The sequence below is a fragment of the Myxine glutinosa genome, chromosome 12 (assembly GCF_964187855.1).
Source record: "Myxine glutinosa chromosome 12, kmMyxGlut1.1, whole genome shotgun sequence".
Lineage (NCBI taxonomy): Eukaryota > Metazoa > Chordata > Myxini > Myxiniformes > Myxinidae > Myxine > Myxine glutinosa.
This window is the reverse complement of record NC_136272.1, coordinates 51,827,553-51,853,375: the sequence shown is the minus strand read 5'-3', so window position 1 is coordinate 51,853,375 and position 25,823 is coordinate 51,827,553. Positions and strand designations below refer to the sequence as shown.

Below are 25,823 nucleotides of genomic sequence, written 5' to 3'. Positions count from 1 at the left end.
GTCTGTCAGAAGGATGAGTGATGGCAGAGAGTAGAGTCATCAGCGAAGACATAAAGGGGATTTTCCAGAGAGTCAGAGAGATCATTGATGAAGACAAGAAAAAGCACAGAGCCCAGAACACTACCTTGGGGAACTCCAGCCTCGATAGGACGGGGAGATGAGAAAATTCCATTTAGAGCCACACGTTGACTACGACAGGAGAGGAAGTCCATGAGCCATGAGTGGAGATTTCCAAGGATACCATAACAGGAGAGTTTGGTGAGCAGGGTGGGGTGCCAGACCGTATCAAAGGCACAAGATATGTCAAGGCAGACGGCTCTGATTTACTGTCTGGCGTTGAGGACCTCCATCCATTGTTGAGACAGCAGAAGCAGCAAGTCCAGAGTAATGGCCTGGTCTGAACCCAAATTTATGATCAGAGATCAAGCCATTGGTGAAAAGAAAGGATTTAATATGAGAAGTGATGATGGATTCCATGACCTTGCTGATTAATCACAATGAATGTTCTGTTTGGAATCACAATTAACTTATCTACTTAATCTTATTAATTCACATGAGTACACAGGACAAACAGGCCCAAGGTTCGTGAGACAGATTAGAGAATGTAGGCTGAGTCATGAGGTACTGTTTTTTCATTTCCTGAAATACCACTAACCTGAAAAGCAACAAACCCAAAGTGTGTTCAGTTACTAAGCATCATTACCTTTTTTCCTTTCTTCACAAACTTCCAGGATGAAACTCTGGCAGGGTCTGGAAAGAAGCTGGGCTTGCATAGAGCAATGGAAGTAGCATAGCCAAAGTGTGAGATTGGGTGACAGATCTACTACTATTACAGCGCAAACTAGAACGACACTCGATAGGGCGCATACCTCTACCAGGCTGAACAGTGAACAGTTTACGTTTTGTATCCCACTGATAGGCCGGATCGGAATCTGTACCTTAACCAACATCTAATGAGCTTGTTCTTGTCACCTAAGTTTCTTCATCCACCATGTTTCTTCCGAATCCACCCATAACTGTTTGAGATATCATGCTAGATGTCATTTTTGGCCCTGTCACTCAATGGTGAAGAATCACTTCTGAAATTCTCGTATCCAGATCCGAATCTTAACCAAAATCTTAGCAAGTCGTCCTTGTAACACACCCAACCTGTCCATCAGGTTTTGCCTGAATCTGTCCGTAACTTTTTGAGATATCCTGCTTACAGACAAACAGGTGAAAACACAACCTCCATCCATCTAGCTAATGAAAAGATGCCAGCTGGGGGCATTTAATTTTGTTTTTTTTGTCTGCTTTTCCAACACACTTGGTTGTTTATTTTTGAAAATTGTACCTACCATGACATTAGAATTTACGATTGAACCCGAAATTCATCCCGCTGGACATGCTATTGCTCACTTATGAATGGTCAGAGGCCCTAAATCTCAAACAAGGTCAGACCTTCCCCTGGACATGTCTCGGTAATTTGACACAGTCTGACATCCTGCTCTGTTTGCCAAACTCTCTGCTTGTGGCATACAAGGCTTCATATTTGGCTTTCTCATCCAGTCAACATGTTATCAATCACACCTTATTCTCTCCTTTCCCAGTGGAGGTTGGAGTGCCCCAAGGCAGTATGTGGGACCCAGTCTTGGTCCTCATCTGCATCTCTCCTCTCCATTGCTCTGGAAAACCATCTCTTCCTTTTTGCGAATGATTCTACATTGTATCGTACAGTTCTCCCATCCCACTGACAGGCAGGCAGCAGCTGCGTCACTCTGTGCTGATGTGGAATTGATTAGATGCTGGTCTGATAAATTTAACATCTTTTAATCTTGGCAAATTTAACCCTCACCCTCAACAGCCTATAAGGCTTTTGGCCATAGCTCACTCGACTACCTCTCTCTCCTATAGGTTGGGTCTCTAGCATCACATCTGTCTCTGGGATTCTGTGAAATCAAAAACTCCAAAATAAAAAAAAATCTAAAATTGTTTTTTCTCATCAAGAATTAGAAAACCAACAATGAGGCCAATGTGAAAGGCCTTTTATTCTCACATTGCAGACAGATTGGTGGTCTCAGTTATTTACTTATTTATTTGTTAACCACCTCTAATATTCATTGCCGTCGCCTGCACCCATCTCCCCTCTTTGTATGTTTATTTCCTTGCTCAATGGTCATTGTCTAAATGTGACCACATTGCCCCACTTCTAGTACACCGTCTTTTGCCCTCTGTCACCTCACTTTTCCACGAGTTTCGATCTTGTATTTTGTAAAGTTGATAAAGTTGTCTTGGAAGAAAGACGAACATAACACAAACCAACAAAGACTTTTTGGACATGACATGGAAGTCTATTGGACATGACATGGAAGTCTATTGGACATGACATGGAAGTCTATTGGACATGACATGGAAGTCTATTGGACATGACATGGAAGTCTATTGGACATGACATGGAAGTCTATTGGACATGACATGGAAGTCTATTGGACATGACATGGAAGTCTATTGGACATGACCTGGAAGTCTATTGGACATGACATATGGAAGTCTATTGGACATGACATATGGAAGTCTATTGGACATGACATATGGAAGTCTATTGGACATGACATAGAATGTAATATTGTAACGAATTTGGAAAGTGTAAAGAATGTGAGAACTGGTTTGCTGTGTTTTAACTGACCCTCGTAGAGTAAATAAGGTCGAAGGACGTCCCCCTAGTTAATTCCATGAAACTTACACACAGGCCACGATATATCTTTTTAAATAGCTTATTTCCTTATTCTATGTAGGCTAAATATGTGTTTCCCACTAGATTGACTCTGCATTGTATCAAACGAAATAAGCGTAGGCCCCTTTCAATTTCCCCAATCATCTCCGCTCTCCAAAAGTCCTTTCAAAAGCGGTGCGAGTGGTGTTCAATCCCGCAAGCCGCCATTGCCCATGTGCTAATCTCGGAGAAGAGGGGGTAGGAGCCGCCAACTCACGGGCGTGGCACGTCGTCATGATCAAAGGGGGAATCGGACAGCCCTAACAGCCAACCAGCACCGCGGTGAGCGACCCGGTAGGCGTGCCCTCGCAGCCGGCGGCTTGATTCCGACCCGAGTAATAAAAGCGACTGGAAGGGACTGCTTCGGCAGATGAGATGAGAGATGAGCTGTGAGATGAGAGATGAGCTGTGAGATGAGAGATGAGAGACGCTCCAAAAAGGAGAGGTACTTGGAGATGAAACAAGCTTTGGAGAGACGCGCTGAGAGGAGGGAGACGGCTCCACCAGAAGGAGAGGAGCAGGTGTGACCGAGCCAGCGTCCACAGCATCAGCAGCGTCGACGCGACCGAGGGTTTTCCCGCCAAAAACGCGAAGAGTGGGAGCTGCTACCTCCAGCCCTGCCGGTTGCAGGGACCTGACCCTGCCTCCCTCTCCAGCAACCCACTTCCGCCATTCCTGCCTGCAATTTCCCCCGTGTAAGTGTGAACGTCGTCTGTCTTAATCGTTGTCCTGGGGTTAAGTAAACTGCATAGATAAGCTAACGATTCACTGTGTGACTGCTTCTTCCATCCATTGCTTGTAAATAACTTGATCGCTCCTTCTTTTTGCTTGTGTGTATAATAAATCCTGTTATTCCTCCGTACTCTGTCTTCTTCTCTCTTCCTTCTCTTTCGGTCGCTTTAGAGGTTTCCATATTGAATATCTGTGGCGCGACTTTGGCCAACGTTCAGGAAGTCGGGCTAATCGGGGATCCTGTAATGGTCGCGGTTGACCATCCGCTCGGCCCAAAGTAACATCTTGTCCGCGACCCGTAACAATATCATGAATGAAGAATCCAACTTTTGATTTGCACTATAAATGGCATATCAGACAGCACGTCCCTGTCTTCTAAGCACAAGCCATGACGATGTGTAATATACCAGCACAACTTCCTTCCTCATGCAGGAACGCACATGGCAGGTGTCTCGCAATATCGTTTCCATCTCCTGATACGGAAGCCACACTAAGCCACAAAGTCAAATTTCACAATGATGTGTATAACTGCTTTTTTAATCAAACTACAACAGCAAAACAGGAACCTCAGACTTCTGATAAAGGTTTTGCATTTCTGTGGGGAAAACACAACTCCTTTCTGTGTGCACACTTCATGGTGTGGAAACATCGGTAGCTCCAGAAAACATAGTTCAATGTGTGGTAAATAACCCTTGAGGGATTCCATGCAAAACTAACGCATTCATAAAACCTCACATTCTCAAATTTTCATTAATTTGGTTCATATGGAGATATCATTGAACAATGAACCATGCAAAATTTCTGCTCTGTACCTCAATTTATGGGTTGTGAAACCAATTTGACTGATAGAGCAGATCTAAATGTGATTTTTACAGCTCTTTTGAAGACCTATCTTTCCAATTAATAATTAGGGTTAAACCATATCTGAATCTGAAAATAATTATATTTTAAAAAGCGCCCTGAAAAAGAAAAAGAAAAAAAAAGTATACATATATATATATATATATATATATACACACACACACACACACACACATATGATCAAGTGTAAGAAAAAACAAAAAAACATTAATCAGACGATCAGCACTGCTCAAAAATGAGTGGCTGGTTGCATTGTTATCGCAAAGGAGCCAGATTTTCGTTGTATACATGGTCGAGGCTCATATGAGAGAATGGAAAAAGGGAAATGCCAACAAGGTCAAAAATTTAGGTGCGAGTGACATTAAGGTTAGGGGATCTAATGGGATGAACAAGCTGAACCACAGCAAAAAGAGGAAGGGGAAGGGGGGATGAAACAGAAAAGTAACAAACCAAACGGCAAATAAAAAACGAATAGGTGAGGGAGAGGGGAAAATTCACAATAACCTGGAAAGGAGAGCTTTGGAATGGAGTAATTTGGGGGTAGAATAGATCATGGGCATGGATGGGGCAGGGGTGACCTAAGGTATTAATGAACAGCTGTCTTGACGCCCTGAAGGGGAGTTCATGAGACTGAGCAGACTAGTGAAGTTGGTTCCACCGATGAGAGAAAAGAAGAGCAAATGAGTGGAGGTGAACAGGGAGGTTGGATTTTGGGATTTTAACAATACGAGGGTTGCTGACAGACCATGTGCAGAAACCTGGGAGGAACAGAGCCAAGAGAGGGCAGAGCGTGCAATAATATAATAAAAGGGAGGTGGAGGAATACGTAGAGGTCACTAAACTTTCTGTGATGCGAAAGTAAAAAGCCTCGACCCAATAGCGCCCAGTATCGAACCACCAAATCACCATTTGTAGTTGTCTGATGGACAATCGACGAGTGACCATGAAAAATATCACTGGTCGACAAAATCGAACTTTTTCTCTCTTCAAAGATGTAAACAAACTTTTCTGGACCAGTTTTGCATGCTGATTCCAAATTTGTTTTTTTGGTTTTCTTCTAGCATGTCTGCATAGTTTTCGTGATGAGATGATCAAATTTGAAAGATTATTGCTTTACGAATCAGCATCCCAAGAGCTATCTCGCCCACCTGTAATGATATCTGATGAAAATGACTTGTTGGCCTGTGTATTTGACCATCACACCTGATTGACGAGTCAGATTTATTGTGATCATGAATTGCAGCCATTAGGCATCTTGCCAGTGAGTATGAGTCCTAAAAGTTGATTAGGTGTTATAACATTTAGTACATTCTGCATGGTCTGCACCATAAAATTATAGTTACTGATCACTGCACAAATATATAACTAAGTGCTGATTTAGTATAATCAGCCGTGATGCGAACATTGTACAAATATTGGTATGCCATATCATGCTATTAGTGGGGCCATATCATGCTATTAGTGGGGCCATATCATGCTATTAGTGGGGCAGATAGCCAAACCAATTGTGCATTTTAAATGATAAAAGCATGAAATTTTGCACAGAGTAACCTGTGACAATAATCTTTATTTTGAGATACGGAGGCATCCTGGATCCTGCCTGTGAAGGCTGTCTTCGGGTCCTGTTGTCATGCAACAGTAGCATGCTGAGCAACCGGCTTCATATGGCTCCAAGGAGAAAAAGAAACACACCTGGCCCCCATGAAAGTGATATCAAGGGTTAACATGGTAACATCAGTCATTTCACAACACCAGCACATTGCCTAGCAACAGACCTGGGGTCTGAGACTTCCTTATCAATGGGATACCGCAACCTAATAAATGTAGCTTTGAGCAGAGAAACCTGACTTTTTTTTTACCATCTGGTTCTCCCATATTTACTATGCCACAATCGATGCCTTCCCCAGAAAAACTGGGATGCTGTAACAGGGAGATGGCAGTTCTGTGGAATGAATCCTTGGATGTTGTGGAAGATGGATTGTGGTCAATGTTAGCCACAGCTGCCGGTGTGAATACTTTGCAACGAAGCTTTGGTGGACAGACTACTTGCTGTCTCTCAAAGTTGTCACATACCCTTTGCCCATCTGTGCAGAGATGGACAGTACATGGTCATAGGGAATGCTCGGGCCAATGCGATGTAACCTGTCAACAAGTGCTCTCTTGCGGGTTTGTGCATGCAACATCATTCCAATGTACATTGGAACAGGAGCTTCTTGGTTGATGTTGTGTCAAACTGAACATTGTCTGTTTTTTGCGTTTGTGCATGACTGTTGTATTTTAGCAGCTGTGCAATAGAAAGACATGCAGATGTTAGAGAGATGATAGTTTGATCCGTGATACTGGGTCCTTCCAGTATCATGTCTACCAATGCAAGTACTGAGCTCTTCTGGCCTGCCTCATGGAATGTTCCTTCAAATGGCTCCCGTTAGTCAACCAGTTGCTGGCGGGTATTTTTTTCTGCCCTGGCAAGATGAATTCCATCATTGTCACTGTCCTGCTGTCAAACTTCTGCCAACGCAGCTCCTATATCTATTAAAATCAAGAAGGATATCACAGTTCTTTCTTTGAGCTCTCATGTCTGGGAAATGAACCAGTATTCGCTGTTTCAGCCGAGTAGTATGAGTTACTTTTTCTTGTACTTACTTTTTCCACATGTGAAATTTGCATTTATGTTTATTTAAATTATACAATGGACTACAAAATGTAAATGTTGCATGTTATTTGTTATATTATATCACCTTTATCTATCAATATTGTTGAAATGTAGATCAAATAGCTATATGTTGAAATATGTTGAAAAAGTCAAAACTTTACATGGGGTGCACTTACTTTTTCACATGACTGTATGTACATGTCTGTGCAGCTCAAGGGTTGATGCCTTTTGAAGCTTGTCGGAACCATCTTGCTGTTCACAGTGGCAACACAAATCTGCACCAGTTTTAGAAATGCTTGATGTTCTTGACCTGGTGCGTTTACAGATACCTGCTTCAACCTTACTTCCACAATCACTGGCTTGCAGTTTTCTCTTCTCTGCGCTTTGCAGCATGGTATTGTTAAATTGCAGCCTGCATGTTTTATGCCATCTGGCATTGCTGGTTGAAATACTTCTCAACACCTTGACCCTCATCTATCCTTTCCAACTGTAAGGTTCTTGGTAGCTCTCCTAATTCACGGAACCTGATTAGGTTTACAGCCTTTGACTTGTATCCAGTCAGTTTGTCTGGTAGTTTTGATTGACTTGGAGATTGAAGGGCCTCGTTTGTGTCTTCCTGGCAAATAACGCATAACTCAGTTTGTTGAGGATGGATTACTACTGTATATGATGTGGATGGCTGTGCTGTCTTTACAAGTTTGAATGTCTTTGACATCATTAGGTGCATTCACTGCCCACGACTGCTATCTACTGGTCGTCTATATATCTACATTTTTCACTCTACTCCCATGCTCCAACACCATAGCTGTGCACAAATCTTCACCCTGAAAGAGGGAACCATTTTAAAAGTCAGTACAGTCGGACGCCGCTATTTGTGGTTCCGCTATTCGCGGAATCCGGTCGTATTTGCGGTTGATAAAATGCGACATGTTTCTCTATTCGCCGAAAAGTGTCCTGCATATTCACGCTTCGTGGGATGTTCCATCAGCGACGAAAACATGTCAACCCCGTGAGTTAAAGAATGCAAATGATTCATTAAATCTATTCTTGAAATTAGCAGATGCGCTCGATACGGCATCGTCCGATAACATCCCCCACAAACAAGATCGAAAGTCTACATCGGCGTAGCCGGGCTTGTTTGATACTTTAGTTGAAGAGGATAATATGACCTGGGTGGGGATTTTCCAGTTAGCAAATAATATAAGTATTTAATTTTTTTGCATCAGTCACTGGTTTATTCTATGTTTCGAGTCAACAATGAAGCAACCATACACCGCTTCAATCTATAAACTTTGCAATAACGACAAAGTGTTACAAATATATTTATATTATTAGTATTAACGCTATTATTATTACGAAAACAATATTGCTGTATTTTATTAATAACTAGGGCATGCCTGTACTATATATATATCTAAAATTATATCCCCCCCCTCTATTTACATGAAATGGTTTGGTCCAAAGCGAACGGCTTGCGAGTACGGTGACAATCCCCCCCCTCTATTTACATGGAATGGTTTGGTCCAAAGCGAACGGCTTGCGAGTACGGTGACAATCCCCCCCCTCTATTTACATGAAATGGTTTGGTCCAAAGCGAACGGCTTGCGGAGTTTGGTAAAGAAATCGCCATAGCGTGCACAAACGCGCAGGAAAGCGAAAGAATCGCAAATTAGTTTTAATTAGTTTTAAAACATAGTTTAACGCCAACATAGTTTGCCAACGTGAAATAAATGAATACGCTCTCAAATGTGCCGTCCGAGGCAGAGTCTGTTCGCCACGTTCGGCACACGTGATAACTCGCTGCTGTCTGATTGGTTGAATCGTTTTTTGGACATAGCTCGGTAACTACTTGTCCGATTAATATGAAACCTTGAAAAGGCACATCCTCGGGTCCCCAGCAATATACCTGGCAAGTTTCAAGTATATCGGACCCGTGGTTGTCGAGAAACAGCGGTCACAGACAAACACACAGACATACACACATACACACACACATACACACACACACACACACACAGAGATTACTGGAATTATAGATAGATAATAATATAATAAATAATCGGTTTATTCCAAAAATACTTTAGCAGCCATAGGCTGAATTAGTCAATTGGCTGCTTTAGCAGCCAATTAAACACTTTTAGTAAACTGTAAACATCTTCCTTCAATAAATTGGAAATGGTACCTGGTGTTTTTTTTTTGTTTTTTTTGTAAGCATTTTTTGTGAAACTGTAATCATGTGCCTTTGTGGTCAAAAACATTTTAAATTTTAAAAAATTTCCTCTATCAATCGGGAACCTATAATGTATCCCCTTTTCCCCATTGAAACAATGCGGCGGCATACATTCATGGATTTTCATCGACCTTCGTGGATTTTTGTTGACCTTCGCGGGTTTTGTCTCGCCATTTCCAAGACTTTAATCGATCTTCGTGGGTTATCGTCGACGTTCTTGGGATTTGCCTCACCATTCGCAGATTTTGCCTTGCCATTCGCAGTTTGTTCCTCTCGATTCGCGGATTTTCCAGGAACGTATCTCACGCGAATAGCCGGTTCACTCAGTCTATAAAATTCAACAATAAACAATAGCAAGCACTTTGATGTTTGCTATTATTGGACACCGCTCTCTTCCTATTCGGGGGCCCGGCGATGATGCGTGCTGAAAGGGTGTACTCAGTTTTTACTCCAGTTGTTTGTCCGGGCGATATCTCAGCCATCCTTTGAGCAAGGAAACTGAAATTTGGGCGCAATAGTGAACAAGTACTTTGGTAAAAACGGTGTTTTGTGTTTTTTGATTAATCAATTAATCGATTAATTACTTAATTTTTTTTGATTTACGCAGAAGATGCATGGACACAGAGGACACGTTCCTTCGAAGCTGTCCATGCGCTCACGCTTTCGAAGTTAAGTAATTTTTTCACAATTGTGTTTTTGTCGTAACTGTATCTATCTTTCGGTGTGTATACTTGTAGTGTATCTTTAGTAAGATTCTCGGTGTTAATTTTTCATACCTGCATACAAAATCGTCGGTTAATTCGTGTCGCATATTCTGAGGCCCAGTCGGCTTCCGTGTCCAACCTTGAGGCTTTGTTTTTCTCTCAGCGGTTCGTCGATTGCGCTGCAATTACTTTCGTTCCCTGTTTTTTGTCCCAGTCTTTCACCCCATACTTCCTTGTTTAAAATCTCAACTCAGAAGAAAAAAAAAAGAAAAAAATTATTTCCTTCTCTGCTCTTATTCGTTTATTCGTTGTTCTTATTTGTTCGTTCGTTCTTCGACCACGTTGTTGGTGATCTCGTGATCACGTTGTTAAAAATGTTTAAACTTTCCCCTGAAGAACTGTATTCTGTCATATATTATAACACCTTTTTCTTCTTCTTCTATAAAAGGATGCTTTCGACTTGCTCACCAAATCTGTTCATTCCAAAAAAAAAATCCATCTCTTACAGTTCCTCTTTTCTACATTCCCGAAACTCTCCTGCACTCCACCCCTCCTTCAGCATCCTCAAACGTATTTTTGACTCAAAGGTCTCAAGAAACTCATTTTGCAATAAATGTTCGTTTCCTATTAATCGTACACTTTTCAAAATCCAATCTCACCCCTCCCCTCCAAATCTTCCCCATCACCCCTTCCCTCCAAAACTTCCCCATCACCCCTCCCCTCCAAAACTTCCCCATCACCCCTCCCCTCCAAATATACCCCCTTGCTCCTCCCCTCCAAATCTACCCCATCACCCATCTCTTTCAAATATTCCCCCTTGCCCCTCCCCTCCAAATCTTCCCCATTACCCATCCCTTTCAAATCTTCCCCCTTGCCACTCCCCTCCAAATCTTCCCCATCACCCCTTCCCTCCAAAACTTCCCCATCACCCCTCCCCTCCAAAACTTCCCCATCACCCCATCCCTCTAAATCTACCCCCTTGCCCCTCCCCTCCAAATCTTCCCCATCACCCATCTCTTTCAAATATTCCCCCTTGCCCCTCCCCTCCAAATCTTCCCCATCACCCATCCCTTTCAAATCTTCCCCCTTGCCCCTCCCCTCCAAATCTTCCCCATCACCCCTTCCCTCCAAAACCTCCCCATCACCCCTCCCCTCAAAAACTTCCCCATCACCCCTCCCCTCCAAATATACCCCCTTGCCCATCCCCTCCTAAACTCCCCCCACACCCCTCCCCTCTGAGACTCTCCCTCACTCCTCCCCTCCTAGACTCTCCTCTCACCCCTCCTCCTCAAAGTGTCCTCCCCGCTTCTTCCCCCTTCCAACTTTCACCTTCATCTCCCCCAACCTTCTGCCTCGCTCTGCCCCCTCCTCAAATAACACCTCACTGTGCCTCACCCAATCACCATCAAACCTTTTTTCTGCCCCATTCTTCCCTTTCTCCAAGCTATTCTGAAATCTCTGACACACCTTCAACAGCTCTCCCTACCTCTTCCTCCTCTTCCACATCCTACCCTACCCCTCCCCCCCCCTGTTCTCTATCCGATGCTCCCCCTTCCTCTTCATTAACGGTATTGACCTCAAACATCCGTGGCCTTCGCTCAAACTTGACTGATCTCTCCATACAGGTTGCTTCTGACAAACCAGACGTGATCTGCTCAACAGAAACTTTCCTCCTTCATGATGTCTCTGATTCCTTGGTATCTCTCCCAGGTTACTCCCTCCTCCGGTATGATAGACCTGAGCCTCGTCCTGGAGGTGGGGTTGCTATCTTTATAAAAAACTCTCTTCCTCACTCGCCCTGCACTGCCCTCTCTCCACCTCACCCCCAGGAATACCTTTGGCTACGGCTTCCCCTTCGCTCCCACCTTTTGTTCATATGTGTGTTGTACCGTCCACCAAACAGCGATGACTCCATCTACATCTCGCTGTCTGATAATATGGACCAACTTCTATCTACCCATCCCAACTCTCTCTTACTCATATGTGGTGATTTCAATTGTCACCATGCCAGTTGGCTGGGTGTGGGTACCTCTCTCACCAGCCATGGCTCTTCAGGAAAGGACTTCTGCGACTCACTGGGACTGACACAATCTGTCAATTTCCCGACCCGGATCTCAGTCAACGGAGCATCTTCTCTTCTGGACTTGGTTATGACTAACTTCCCTGAAAACGTCTGCTGCTCTTCTTCTGCTCCAATCGCCTCATCTGATCATGTGCTTGCTAAAGTGGACATCTCTCTGACCATTCTCAGAGAGCCTCCTCAACATCGACGAGTCTGGCATTTCACTCAGGCCAACTGGCACGGTTTTCAAGCAGCCATCAATCATCTGGACTGGTCTCCCATCTCTACCGCCTCTGACATCAACTCATCCTGGGAATTCTTCCAAAGTAAATTGCTCTCTCTCATGCACAGATTTATCCCATCTCGTCTTCAGTTGTCATACCCTTCCTCGCGTCCATGGTACACGGAATCTTGTGGTGAGGCTGTTGCCCAGAAACAACTTGCTTTAGTCTCCTGGAAAGCAAATCCAACGGAAGGAAATCTCATTTCCTTTCACAAAGCCCGAAACAAGTGTGGGTCCACCCTCAGGAGAGCCAGGAAACAATATCTCTCCGTTCTCAAGACCGAGCTCTCTTATCTGTCTCCCTCTTCCAAATCCTGGTGGTGTCTGGTCAAATCTGTTTCTGGTGTTTGTTCCCCCTCCATCCCCTCCCTCACCTCAAACGGCTACACGGCTGACTCCGCACGTGAAAAAGCTGAATACCTCAACTCTGTGTTTGCCTCTAAATCTTGTGTCCCAAACCCATCCCTCTCTGTACCCACCGTACCCAGTCGTACCCAGCTGCTCCTGGACTCTGTGTCCTTTTCTCCTGACAAGGTGGAAAAGTTTCTGTCAACCCTCGACTCTGATTCTGCAACTGGACCTGACGGCATCAGCCCACGGGTCCTAAAATCCTGTTCTTCCGCTCTTTCACTCCCTCTCTCTGTTCTCTTCACCCTCTCTTTTGCTCAAGGTCATCTGCCATCTGCTTGGAAATCAGCCAACATCACCGCTTTGCACAAAAAAGGGGCAAAAACAGATCGTAGCAACTACAGACCAATCAGCCTTCTCCCAATTATCAGCAAAGTCATGGAATCCATCATTGCTTCAGATATGAAATCTTTCCTCTTCTCGAATGGCTTGATCTCTGATCATCAATTTGGTTTCAGACCTGGTCACTCTACTCTGGACATGCTGCTTCTGCTTTCTCAACAATGGATGGAGGTCCTCAATGCCAAACAGGAAATTAGAGCTGTCTCCCTTGACATATCATGTGCCTTCGATACGGTCTGGCACCCCGCTCTGCTCACCAAACTCTCCTCCTTTGGTATCCATGGTAATCTCCACGCATTGCTGGCGGACTTACTCTCTAGTCGTAGTCAACGTGTGGCCGTGAATGGGTTTCTCTCATCTCTTCTTGTTCAGGCTGGGGTTCCCCAAGGCAGTGTTCTGGGCCCTGTGCTTTTTCTGGTCTTCATCAATGATCTCTCTGACTCTCTTGAAAATCCTCTCTATCTCTTTGCTGATGACTCTACTCTCTGTCGCTCCATTCCTCATCCCTCAGATCGGCAGTCTGCAGCCTCCTCATGCTCTGCAGACCTGGACAAAATCACAGACTGGGCAAACAAGTGGAACATGTCTTTCAATCCTGACAAATCTCACACTTACGATGTCTCTCCGAAAAGACTGACTGGACATCCCTCCCATCCACTTTCTGAATAATCCTCTCCAAGAAGTACTGTCACTCAAGCTTTTGGGTCTCACTATCTGCCATGATCTTTCCTGGGAAAACCGCATTTCAAATCTGGCCTCCAAAGCCAGTCGCCGACTGGGCATTCTCCGTCGTGCGAAGTCCTTCCTTGGCACACCTGAGCTTCTCACATACAAGGCTTTCATCCGCAGCTCAATGGAATACTGCTCTCCCCTCTGGGCTGGTGCTCCTGCCTCACACCTAGCTCATCTTCACGCTGTTGAAACCAAAGCGTTCAGAATCATTGGAATCTCCCGCGATGAAGCTAACTCCAAGGGCCTTTCACTCACTCACCGCAGGCAGGTTGGTGGTCTTTCCGTCTTCTACCGACTCCTCTCTGGCCTTGCCCCCTCAGCTCTCTCTGGGCTCTGTCCCCCAAATATTCCTACAGGTCGCACAAGATCTGCCTGCAACCCTTTTATGGTTAAACTGCCAAAATCAAGACTCTCTGCTCACCTTCACTCCTTCATTCCTCCCTTCTCCCGCCTCTGGAACAAACTCCCTCACTCTCTTCAATCCCACTCCACCCTCCAGGTCTTTAAAACAGCTGTTCACCACCATCTCTTATCTTCCCCCATCCAAAACCTTGATCTTTTCTACCCCTGCTAATTTCACCCCAAATCCACTTTTTTGAAATACCAACTTCTGTCCTGGAAGTCCTTGGTGTCATTGTGTTTTATATTTCTCCCACCCCCTCCCCCTTCCCACGCCTCCTCCCCCCAAGCCCTCTCCCTCCCACACATCTCCCTGCTCTCAAATGTTATGTTTGTGTGCTTCCCCTTCTCTCCCCATCTTGTCTTCCGCTCCCTCTTTTTATATATTTTGTTTGTCTGGTTGATTTGTTTGTGAAATAAATGTTAGCTCTTTCACGAGCCTCGATTCAGTATACAAAAAAAAAAAGTTTTTTTTATTTATTATCAATTAATTAAGTACTTATTTATTTCCTTTCTCATCTGGAAATATCTCTGGCACCTTTTTAATTAGGAAGCTTATATTTGGACACGACAATGACCAAGTGATTTGGCTGTAAATTGTATTTTTGATTTTTGATTAATCAATTAATTGATTAATTATTTGATTATTCGATTAATTACCGAATTACTTCATTTTCAAAAAGTTACAGCTTCGGATGAAACACTTGTGCTTTGGGTGGGCTATAAGCCAATTGATTAAGAAATTAATTATTTTACGATTTTTTTTTTTTTTTAATTACGCAATTAATCAATCAATTATTGTATACTTCTTCCTCCCAATACTGTCTCTATGTGCTGTACGACGGCATCGTTTGGTGCCGTAAGTAAGTAAGAAAGTAAGTAAGTTGGCATAAGTTTGGTGTATCCATGCCGTGCGCTGGATGATGTGTTATTTATTTATTTGGATGGGGGAGGTGTACTTTGAATGTATCTGTACTTGTTATAAAGTGCATTTACACAATATTTACAATAACAGGAGAATAACGATACCATGGTTACATTGAATTCCATGACCTGGTTTCTCAAATATTTGAAGATTTAGACACTTTAGTTGAAGAAGGTCATACCTGCAGTTGCATGCAAGAAATGACAAGATCCATACGTGAAAGGGTAATCCAGTCTAGACTGGATGATAATGTTATGTCATAGTTTACAACGTTTACTCTTGACCAGTGAAAGGCTGGACATCGTTTTGGTGTGCTTTTCCACTTTGCATTTATTAGTTTTGGGGTAGGCCATTGCTGAAGAAGTCTCAGACCCTAGGTCTCTTACTAGGCAACGGGCTGATGTTTGAAATGACTGAAGTTACAATGTTAACCCTTTGTATCGCTTTTGTGGGGGTAGGTGTGTTTCTTTTTCTCCTTGGAGCTATATGAAGCTGGTTGCTGAGCATGCTGCTGTTGCTAGGCACCAGGACCCTGAAACAGCCCTCACAGGAGGATTCAGGATGCCTCCCTATATCTCAATAAAGATTATGGTCCCAGGTTACTTTGTGGAAAATTTCATGCTTTTATCACAAAATGCACAATTCTTTTATACAGTATATTTGGTCTTAACTGCCCCACTATATGATGTTGTCAATATAATGAATGAGTGATGTTAAACGTGTAAAATGATTGATATATGAAACCATGCTGTTGCTTTCTGGGTAATTTTATTTTTCTTGTAACTTGTTACAATCACAAAATAAAGACTTTCGTTTTATTATGCTTTTGTTAATTTGCAATTGCCAATTGGTCATTGGCTTTGACACGAATACAAAATTTTATTACAGGCCCTTGGCATAAAAAAGCTGCATGTATCAAAGTTTCATATGGAGTACCTCACCACCATTGTAGCATTTGAATTGCATCAGACGTGGCAATAAATGTGAATTGTTGCTCCCAGCTTGCCGGCTTGATGACTTAAGACACCATTTGCATTTTTTTCATCTCCATCCCTACCCCATTTAGAATCCCGTGCGGGCATGGGCAACTTGCTCGGAGTTTTCATCTGCGTTGCAAACCCTCAACCTTGTCAATCACATGTTGGATAGCATTTGACAATATTCTGTCTTGTTTTTGTTGATGAAGATGAATTCCTTGTACGGTATAATTTGAGAAATCCATCGTATTTTACTATTGTATTTTATTTTTTTTTGTATGCAAGATCGAGGCCCGTTAAAGAGCTAACATTAATCACACAGAAAGACAAACCGACACATAAAACATATAACATGGGGAGCGGTAGACAAGATGGGGAGAGAGGGGGAGGAACACAAACACAACATCTGAGAGCAGGGACATCGAGAGATCTGTGGGAGGGAGAGGGCTTTGGGGGGGCTTTGGGTATTGCTTTGGTCTTTGGGTATAGAGGGCTTTGGGTATTGTTCATATGAAAAAAGTTACTCTTTTAAATAATTATTGAACAGATAGCTGGAAGTATAGATTGCAGGAAAATATATTCTTGCCATGTAATATTATTAACTCGTCCCCATAAAGCGAAAAACAAACGTCAGTTTATGATCGAGCCTCCACAGAATCTGTCCACAACTTTTTGAGATATCCCGTTCACAGACAGACAGACAGTCAGCCAGACAGGGGTGAAAAAATAACCTCCGCCAACCTCTGCAAAACTTTTGTCCATCGTTTGTGTATTTACATCACGTGGCATGCTGGCTTTACCTCGAGAATCCTGTCTGTTGGTCCACTACGTCATACATACTCTGTTACTCTTACCTGTTTGGGAGAAAAATAATAGGAGGCATTACTTTTCAGCATGCCCTCGTACCTTGTTTTGACTTTCTGCACAGCGACCTGAAACCGAGACCAAAGTCTATTTTCACACCAAAAATGGCGGCATTGAAATACCCGGCGTTGCCCAATCCATTGCAATTGCATGCAATGCTGGCATTACTTTTTAGCTCCCCTTTACATTAAAGTGATGCCATCAAATTGGTGGACAATGCTGGCCTTTTGCTGGAAGCCTATGATAGAAACGACTTTCGTTATTTTTCGTAAATGCTTCCGGTAAACATCACTATATTTTGAGATGAATAGTAAAGGTACACAACATTAAACCAACATGATGTTCGATAGGAGGCATTAATGACCATTATGTGAAAACTTCATACTTTATTAATATTTTCATGGTACGAAGCATTCGGCAATAAGCATTTAATACATTGTTTATCTTGTGGATTGAACCTTTTGCTCCGGAAATTGTCTGAAGGGGGGAAAAAAAATATTTTTTATTGTTTTGAGAATGTGTGCCATGTTACATGAAGATTTAAAAAAATATAAACAACATTCCTTTTGTGCCATCAGGCGCTTCGGGTTTCTGAGGCAGTTTTATTGGCCGCTCCAATGCAGGATACTCGAATGGCTCTTTTTTTCCCCGAGCTGGTACTCTGTTCCAACCTCAGAAGGAAGACGGGCTGAGTCGACCCACCTGGTGTTATTTATGGCACAACAGGGGCTTGAACACAGGCTCAGGACCTTAAGATATTAAGCCTGCCACCTTAACCATTAAGCCCCCACCAGGCTTCGTGAAGATTTAGGTTCTATAAATGCCTTTTATCCTATAAAGTCGGTATTTCTGTTCCATGTTTAAGGTTATTTATTTACTTTTTGCTAGTTTTGTGCTTTCAAATTGCAGTGGATGGATTTTTTTTTTTAAACATGATCTAAGGCTCTTAGTGGATTCGCCACACACACATCTCACACATATCGACATACAGATGAATACATGAGACACAGCATCGTACTGTTAGACAAGACAAACACAGCCGCTGGGCTTGGTCGGTGGGAGGGCGAAGTGCCGTGACTTCTTGGGGCACTCTGGGTACCAGCAATGCCTCAACAATTGCACCGCCTTTCTCACCACACTCATTCCCTCAGGAGGAATCCTCTCCATGGATACCAACCTATGGGGATTGTCCTTGCTTTTATCCTTTTAATGCTGAATGTCAAGGAAGGAAGCAGCACAGACCATTTTTTTTATATTATGGCTTGGCCAGGATTTGAACCACCGATCTCCCAGACTTTCAGCTGACGCTCTAACAATTATTATGGATGTATTTTAAACATACCTGTCCTTTGAATGTTCCAAATGTGTAATGTTGTGCATTCAATTACTTACACAGTATTAAATGTTGGTTTGATATTACTACAACATTTGTGATGCATAATTATCAATTTCAAGAAAATCCTTCTCTTGTTTTGTGAATGCGTGTCAGGTTAAGGCAATTAATGTCCTCTTCCTGCTTACTACCTCCATTTCCCTGCCGCTCCCTAATTATGTAGAGATCCGGCTGCAACTTGGAGAGCAGTTACGATGCTTAGAGCAACAGTCCGAGCTGCGAACACAGCTCCTCCAGGATTTCCAGGACTTCTTCCGCCGGCGAGCCGAGCTGGACATGGAGTATGCGCGTGGCCTTGACCGTCTTGTTGAGCGCTTCCTCGGCCGTTCCCGTGGAACTTCCACGCGTGATGTAGCTGCTCTCAGGTTATCAATTTTATACCTTCCATGTTATAAAATTGGTGTTGATATAAAATTTGCAAATTCATGTGACCTTGTTTCTTTGTGTGTAGTGGTTGATCATGTGCACTTTTGGAGAGAATATTCCTTCATGCATCTTCTTCTGCTTCTCATTTTGAATTTCCCTTCATCAGGTTCCAATAAAACAATTAAAAGCCTGACAGTGTTAGGTTTTACTGCAGAAAGGGATGGAGAGAAAGAATGGTGCCAGAAGCACATGAGAGTGTTTAAAAAAAGGGGGAGTGAGGAGTGGGGTTTGAAAATGCGGAGGTAAAAATTAAGGCGATGTATTTTTTTTTTTATCGTGCAAGACAAATGTGATAAATGGAGGAAGATTGGAAGCGGTGAGAGGGATTGGAATGGGTGAGAGCAGAAGGTACACACATGCAGCCTAATATAAGAGTGCATACATATAGCTGCCGTTTGCGTGGTCACATTATCCCCGAGAGGGCGAGTGAAGTTTAGATTCCTGTATGTTACATTGAGATAAGTTTCCACCTATGCACTGTGTGAATCCTCCGTGGCTGCGGAACCATCTGTTACACACTAGGAATTGGGCTCCTCCATGCTGTGCATTGACAGGTTTCACATGTTCCACATTGCACTCAAGGCTCTTGTTGTCACTTTATCTTCTCAAAGTTCTCGTGAACTGCTTAGCATTGTGCCTGGTTTACTTGCTCCTCGAGTGATTATTATTTTTGGTCTCTGGGGGTTTCTTTCCAGGCCTGGGAGGTACATCGCACACCATCTTGCCCTTGATGTAGTCGCCGATTCATACCACATGTCCTCTGAAGCTTCATTCTTCCAAATATTTTTGTGAATCGTATCTCTCCATCTTTTAGACCCACCCTTTGAACGAGACTTTTGATGCCTGTGAAATTATTGTTGTCAATTTGTGAGTCCATCGTTCCAGATTACTGAATCGCAGATTTTACGTATGGAAATTTGTCTGGAGATTCAATCTCCTCATTATTAACAGGTATAATCACTTTGTCCTCTTCAGTTTGCTTCTCTTTTAATTATGATGAGCTCAGTCTAAAGTCTCCATAAACTCACTCCTATTCTACTGGCCTACTCTTGATCAGACCTGATTGTGGCGTTCAGTCGTCTATATATTGTCAGCATTGGCAGTTCCTTTGGAGTACCTGTGGAACAACGTCCTGTTGGAATTCCATTTCAGATTGATTCTTACCTGATGTCTCACAAACATATGCAATCTAACATTCCATCACAAGGTAAGCATACAAGTTGTACAAAACAGTTGCCATGCAGCTTCCCTTTCTCAGGTCAATGCTCACATCAATCCCTTCAACGAGGATGTCTGTCAATTTAATCTGGACTTCCATGTTTTGGTACAATAATTGGATGAGCTCAATTGTTTGATCAGGTACACCTGGTCTCCTCAATGCTGTCCACATTGCAATGCATGACACAATGTCATCTGCCTTTTTGAGGTTAATGAAGATAAGAAATGATTTTTTTTCAGTGGAACACAGAAGAAAAACCTTTCTGTGTCATGCATGATTTGAAATGATATATGTAGAGCTTCCATTAGAGAACTCACACAGAGATTTATGCAACTATTGTTCAGTGGATGGAGGTTATGTTTTCACCCCTGTCAGTTCGCCTGTGAGTAGGATGTCTCAAAAAGGTATGGACGGATTTGGACGAAATTTGGTGGCTAGGTTGGGTGTAGGACAAGAACGAATTGCTTAGATTTTGGTGAAGAGCTGGATCTGGATCTGGATATAAGAATTTTTCAAAAGTGGTTCTTCGCCATTGAGAGATGAGCCAAAACAATATATAGCACGATTTCTCAAAACGTTGTGGACCGTCTCGGATGAAACTTGGTGGACGGGTTGGGTATGTGACAATGACAAGCCGATTAGATTTTGGTGAAGTTCCAAATGCAGACGTGGCCTATCGGTGAGATACAAAACAAACTGTTCAGCCTTGCGGAGGTACTCATACCGAGTGCCATTCTAGATATCTCTTGTAATCTCGTGCAATATCCTTGTATCCACTTTCTCCACTACGTCATACTGGTTGTCCCATTTGCTGAGGACTTCTTTCTTTGGGATGCTAGCACTATGTCAGTCCTCTCCTTAAACACCTTGTTCTCCCCCACCATGTTTTACTCTGTCCAGTAGTAAGTTAAGGAAGTTACATTCACAGCATGCCACCTTTGACATCTCAGGAAATACACCAGAACTGCCCACAGGCTCTCCATTCTTCAGCTTCACGACAATTCTTGTGTGACATTTCAGCAGGGTGTGATTGTAGTGGTCACGCGTTTACTTTCTCCATTTCTGGAACATTAAATAGGCTTTGGATGGTTTGGATCTCTGTGAACGGCCTTTACCACTGCATGAGACGTGTGGTGCAAGGATTTCCATCTTCAAAAAAAACAAAACACATACACATTCCTGGCTACTCACGAAAACAACCTTCACCCTTATCTCTTCATTAACTTTAGGTATTATCAAACTTGTCTCCTGGAGTTACTCCCACTCTTCTTCTCGGTGAACTATCCTGGATGGAAGATAATTGTGTGAGGAGAAATTCCCATCTCATTCCAGTTCTAATGAGCTTTTTCTTTCTGTTGAAGTTGTTTCGTCTTTTCCTATTCAATCCTTCTTCGTCGGTCCCTTTTAACAACTGAAACACATATTACATCCCAATAATCTTCTCTTCTTCATTGTAAATTTTTTGTTTTTTTCTAACCTCTCCTCATTAATTGGATCCTACAGCTTTGCAATCAATGGACCCACTATTATACGGAACCATCTGGATTTATTATTTTTATAATAAGCTCTTCAAAAATGAAAGTACTATTTAGATGGTCTTCACAAACTTTTCTCTCAACAGGTTCAAGCATTACTTCCACTTAAACCCATTATTTGACTTAAACAAGAGAAGGACTTGTTAAAGATATTTGAAAAAGGACTTCTTAGTAAGATAGAGTTAGATAAGTTAGTTAGAGTTAGTAAGATAAGTAGGATTTGTGGATCTTTGTGCTCAAACAATCTTGGTGCAGCAGAGGTGTACAGCGTAGGATTTGTTAGCAGCAGAATAATAGGGGAAGACGTGCAGATACACGGAGCGAGAGTTTAGGGACAATGGATTTCAAAGTCGATGAGGGGCTCAGGCACTCTCTCTCATCAAATGCTGTGTGCGATGCTTGTGAGGAAAGGAAAAGAAGAGGAACATCTACCAACATTACACTTGATGAGATGTTAGAGCAGCATTAAGGAAGATGACAGGTTGGACTGTTCAACCATGAGGTGGGCAGGATGCTTATTAGGAGGGTGGTAGGAGGTTGCCCTCGCGGAAGAAAAGACGAGTTTATTGGTGGCATTTGATTTCCTGTATATTTATATATCGTTTTAGAATGACGATTTTTAACCTGGGATCTGTTGACACCTAAAGGTCTCCGAGCAGGTTATTGGGCGTTTGCAAAGGAAATTGGAAAAAGAGAAACGAAATAATTTCTGATTTATATTTTCTACTGACACAAAAGTGATGGACCACACGTGCTTTATTCTTAATTACCTTTGTTAATCCATTTCATTCTTCACATTATGTATTGTTGTGAACATTGGAATATTAAACTTGATACATTGTGAGTTACAATAGCAAAGCTTCCGCAGGAAACAACCGAATGAGCGAAGTAAGGGTTGTTCCTCGGGATGTATCACATGATATGCTGGTGATCTTTAGTTATTCAGAAGGTGAACTCGTCCAGCAACAACAAATATTTTATTTTATTATTTTTAACCCCTTTTATTTTCTTTGGTTTGACATCTACAAACTATTTTGGCTCTGATGTAGAGTAGGCCAACTAGGAGGAATGCCAATCCTCAGAAAGAGATGTGGGGTGGTGAAATAAAAGGCATAGTTTGTCAGAGGTGAGGCCATTTTGGATGGCATCATCAGAAACGAGGGGGGTAGTGGGGTTAAAGGGTTTAAAACAAACCAGTTTGATACAAAATGGCAAGAAATGGCAATCCCACTCCACCCTCCAGGTCTTTAAAACAGCTGTTCACCACCATCTCTTATCTTCCCCCATCCAAAACCTTGATCTTTTCTACCCCCGCTAATTTCACCCCAATTCCACTTTTTTGAAATACCAACTTCTATCCTGGAAGTCCCGGGTGTCCTTGTGTTTTATACTTCTCCCGCCCCCCCCCCCCTTCCCACGCCTCCTCCCCCCAAGCCCTCTCCCTCCCACACATCTCCCTGCCCTCAAATGTTATGTTTGTGCGCTTCCCCTTCTCTCCCCATCTTGTCTTCCGCTCCCTCTTTTTATATAGCTTGTTTGTCTGGTTGATTTGTTTGTGAAGTAAATGTTAGCTCTTTCTCGAGCCTCGATTCAGTATACAAAAAGAAAAAAAAAAGAGCTCGAGATTATCTCGATTGGGGGCAGTGTAGGATTTTGTTAGTTATCTAGTTTCGTCAAGTCCTGGCGGACTTCTGGTGACGTCCATGATCAGATTTCTCCAAACATCCCTATGTTGCACCGCTTTCTGAAGCTCTGCCAGAGACCGCTTGGTCATCCTTTACTCCCATCCAGCACATTCATGGTTTGCCTCTTCCCTCCACTTCTCTCAACTATACCCAGTGTGGTTGATGCCAAAGTATGACAGTTTCCGTTTTAGCATCAGCACTTTTTATGTACATGGTGGTGTAATTTCTTCAAGCACTGATTTCTTTGTTCTTCTTGCAATCCATGGAAAGTTGAACATTAATCTCCAACAGCACATTTCAAAACTGTCAAGCTTCGTTCTTTTTCACTTTCCATGATTCACATCCATACATTGCAACTGGAAATACGAGAATATTCAGCAGCCTCCTCCTGGTTTGTTTTGTCACATCTTTGTCTTTTAAGATCTTTGGCAATCCTCACTTTGCTTTTGTCCCCAACATGAACCGTCTATTAATGTCGTCTCTACGTTCTCCATTAACTTCAATCTTAGGATCCAGGAAAGTGAAACTTTCCATTATTTCCACATGATGGTCTCCCAATCTGAACACGTTGATCTTCTAAGTTAAAAAAATTTTAGTCGTTTTTCTTTTTAAATAAAGACAAGTTCTTTTCACTTTCCTTCTTCACTGTCTGCAGCATTTTCATCAAATTATCTTTACTTTCTGCCAGAGTGGTATCATTGTCAGGTATGCGGATGTCTTCTGATGCCCCTGCCTTGCATAACCCCAGGTCACCTGTGGGCAAGGTGTTGTACCTGTCAGCCCTCCTTACCAGGGTAACGGTCAGCAGCCATGCGGTCTAAATGGCAGATGGCTCTACGCATCTGGTGGATGAGAGTCCAGTGGACTCCAACAGCACAAGTGGAAGAGGGTAAATTCCCCAATGGCCAGCGGAGGGATAGAGAGGAGTGCCGATTTCCCCCCTTCCCCACTCCCCCCCCACCCCCCCCCCCCCTTCATCTATACCACACACTTACCCGTGTGTACCAGCTATAGAAAGGCAATGCCATCATTGCCCGAGGAGACTCTACATAATCCTCATCAGCACACCATAGTTTGTTGATTCATCTTTCTCCAATCCCAACTCCGGCCTCTGTTATCCAAGTTTAATTTCCACATGATGTACTCACTATACCGATTGAACAAGTAAAGTGACAGAATGCATCCCTCTCTGACCTCTTTTCCAACTTCAATCCATTCTCCTTCTCCATAGTCTGTTCTTGCTGGGGATTCTTGTTTAGTGTAAAGGATTATTTTCAGACATACCAGGTGCTCCGACATCCCCATTACTCGAACATAATCTACATCAATTCATGATCCTGCACAAACGCAAACTTTGCTATCTTCTTCTTATCTTATATCTTAGCTTATCTTATCTTCTATATATATATATATATATATATAAAAGAAAGTTTTTGTTTATTTGTTTGTTTGTTTGTCTGCATGCGCTAATCTCCTGAACGGTGAAAGATAGGAGGAAACCTCTGAAACAAAAAATGTCGGGACGGGCTCCGGAAGGTTATAGGCTAGGTGGCTAGGTGGCGAGGCCGGTCGAGGCCGCCTCAGCCGGCCTGGGCCCATTTCGCAATTAAAAGCTGAGCTGAATTTTAGTAGTCAATCTTCTATGGCCGCGAGTAAAAGCTGAATTATAGTAGTAAATTCATTCAAAAAGAACAAAAAATGTCGGAACTGGCCCCAGGAAGGTTATAGGCTAGGTGGCGAGGCCGGTCGAGGCCGCTTCGGCCGGGCTGGACCCATTTCACAATTGAAAGCTGAGCTGAATTATAGTAGTCAATCTTCTACGGCCGCGAGTAAAAGCTGAATTATAGTCGTAAATTCATTCAAAAATAACTAAAAATGTCGGGACTGGCCCCAGGAAGGTTATAGGCTAGGTCGGTCGAGGCCGCTTCGGCCGGGCTGGGCCCATTTCGCAATTGAAAGCTGAGCTGAATTATAGCCGTCAATCTTCTACGGCCGCGAGTAAAAGCTGAATTATAGTAGTAAATTCATTCAAAAAGAACTTAAAATGTCGGGACTAGCCCCAGGAAGGTTATAGGCTGGGTGGCGAGGCCGGTCGAGGCCGCTTCGGCCGGGCTGGGCCCATTTCGCAATTGAAAGCTGAGCTGAATTAGAGTCGTCAATCTTCGATGGCCGCGAGTAAAAGCTGAATTATAGTATTAAATTCATTCAAAAAGAACCCGGGCAACGCCGGGTGCTTTCGGCTAGTATATTATCTTCTATTATATATATATATAAAAGAAAGTTTTTGTTTGTTTGTCTGCACAAGCTAATCTCTTGAACGGTGAAAGATAGGAAGAAACCTCCAATACAAAAAATGTCGGGACAGGCCCCGGAAAGGTTTTTAGGCTAGGTGGCGAGGCCGGTCGAGCCCCCCCCCCCGCCCCCCCACCTCGGCCGGGCTGGGCCCATTTCGCAATTAAAAGGTGAGCTGAATTATAGTAGTCAATCTTCTACGGCCGCGAGTAAAAGCTGAATTATAGTAGTAAATGCATTCAAAAAGAACCAAAAATGTTGGGACGAGCCCCCGGAAAGTTATAGGCTCGGTGGCGAGGCTGATCGAGGCCCACCTCGGCCGGGCTGGGCCCATTTTGCAATTAAAATC

The 25,823-nt window shown here is 43.1% G+C and overlaps 1 protein-coding gene across 3 annotated transcripts in view; it reads left to right on the top strand.

Annotated features, from left to right (window-relative positions):
• Positions 1–25,823, top strand: part of LOC137437815 (SLIT-ROBO Rho GTPase-activating protein 1) — a 174,966-nt gene that overhangs the window by 42,301 nt on the left and 106,842 nt on the right. For all 3 annotated transcript variants that reach the window (XM_068132461.2, XM_068132463.2, XM_068132462.2), the window contains exon 2: positions 18,481–18,682. In XM_068132461.2, coding sequence (XP_067988562.2) covers positions 18,481–18,682 — 202 coding nt within the window. The remainder of the gene's footprint in view (positions 1–18,480; positions 18,683–25,823) is intronic.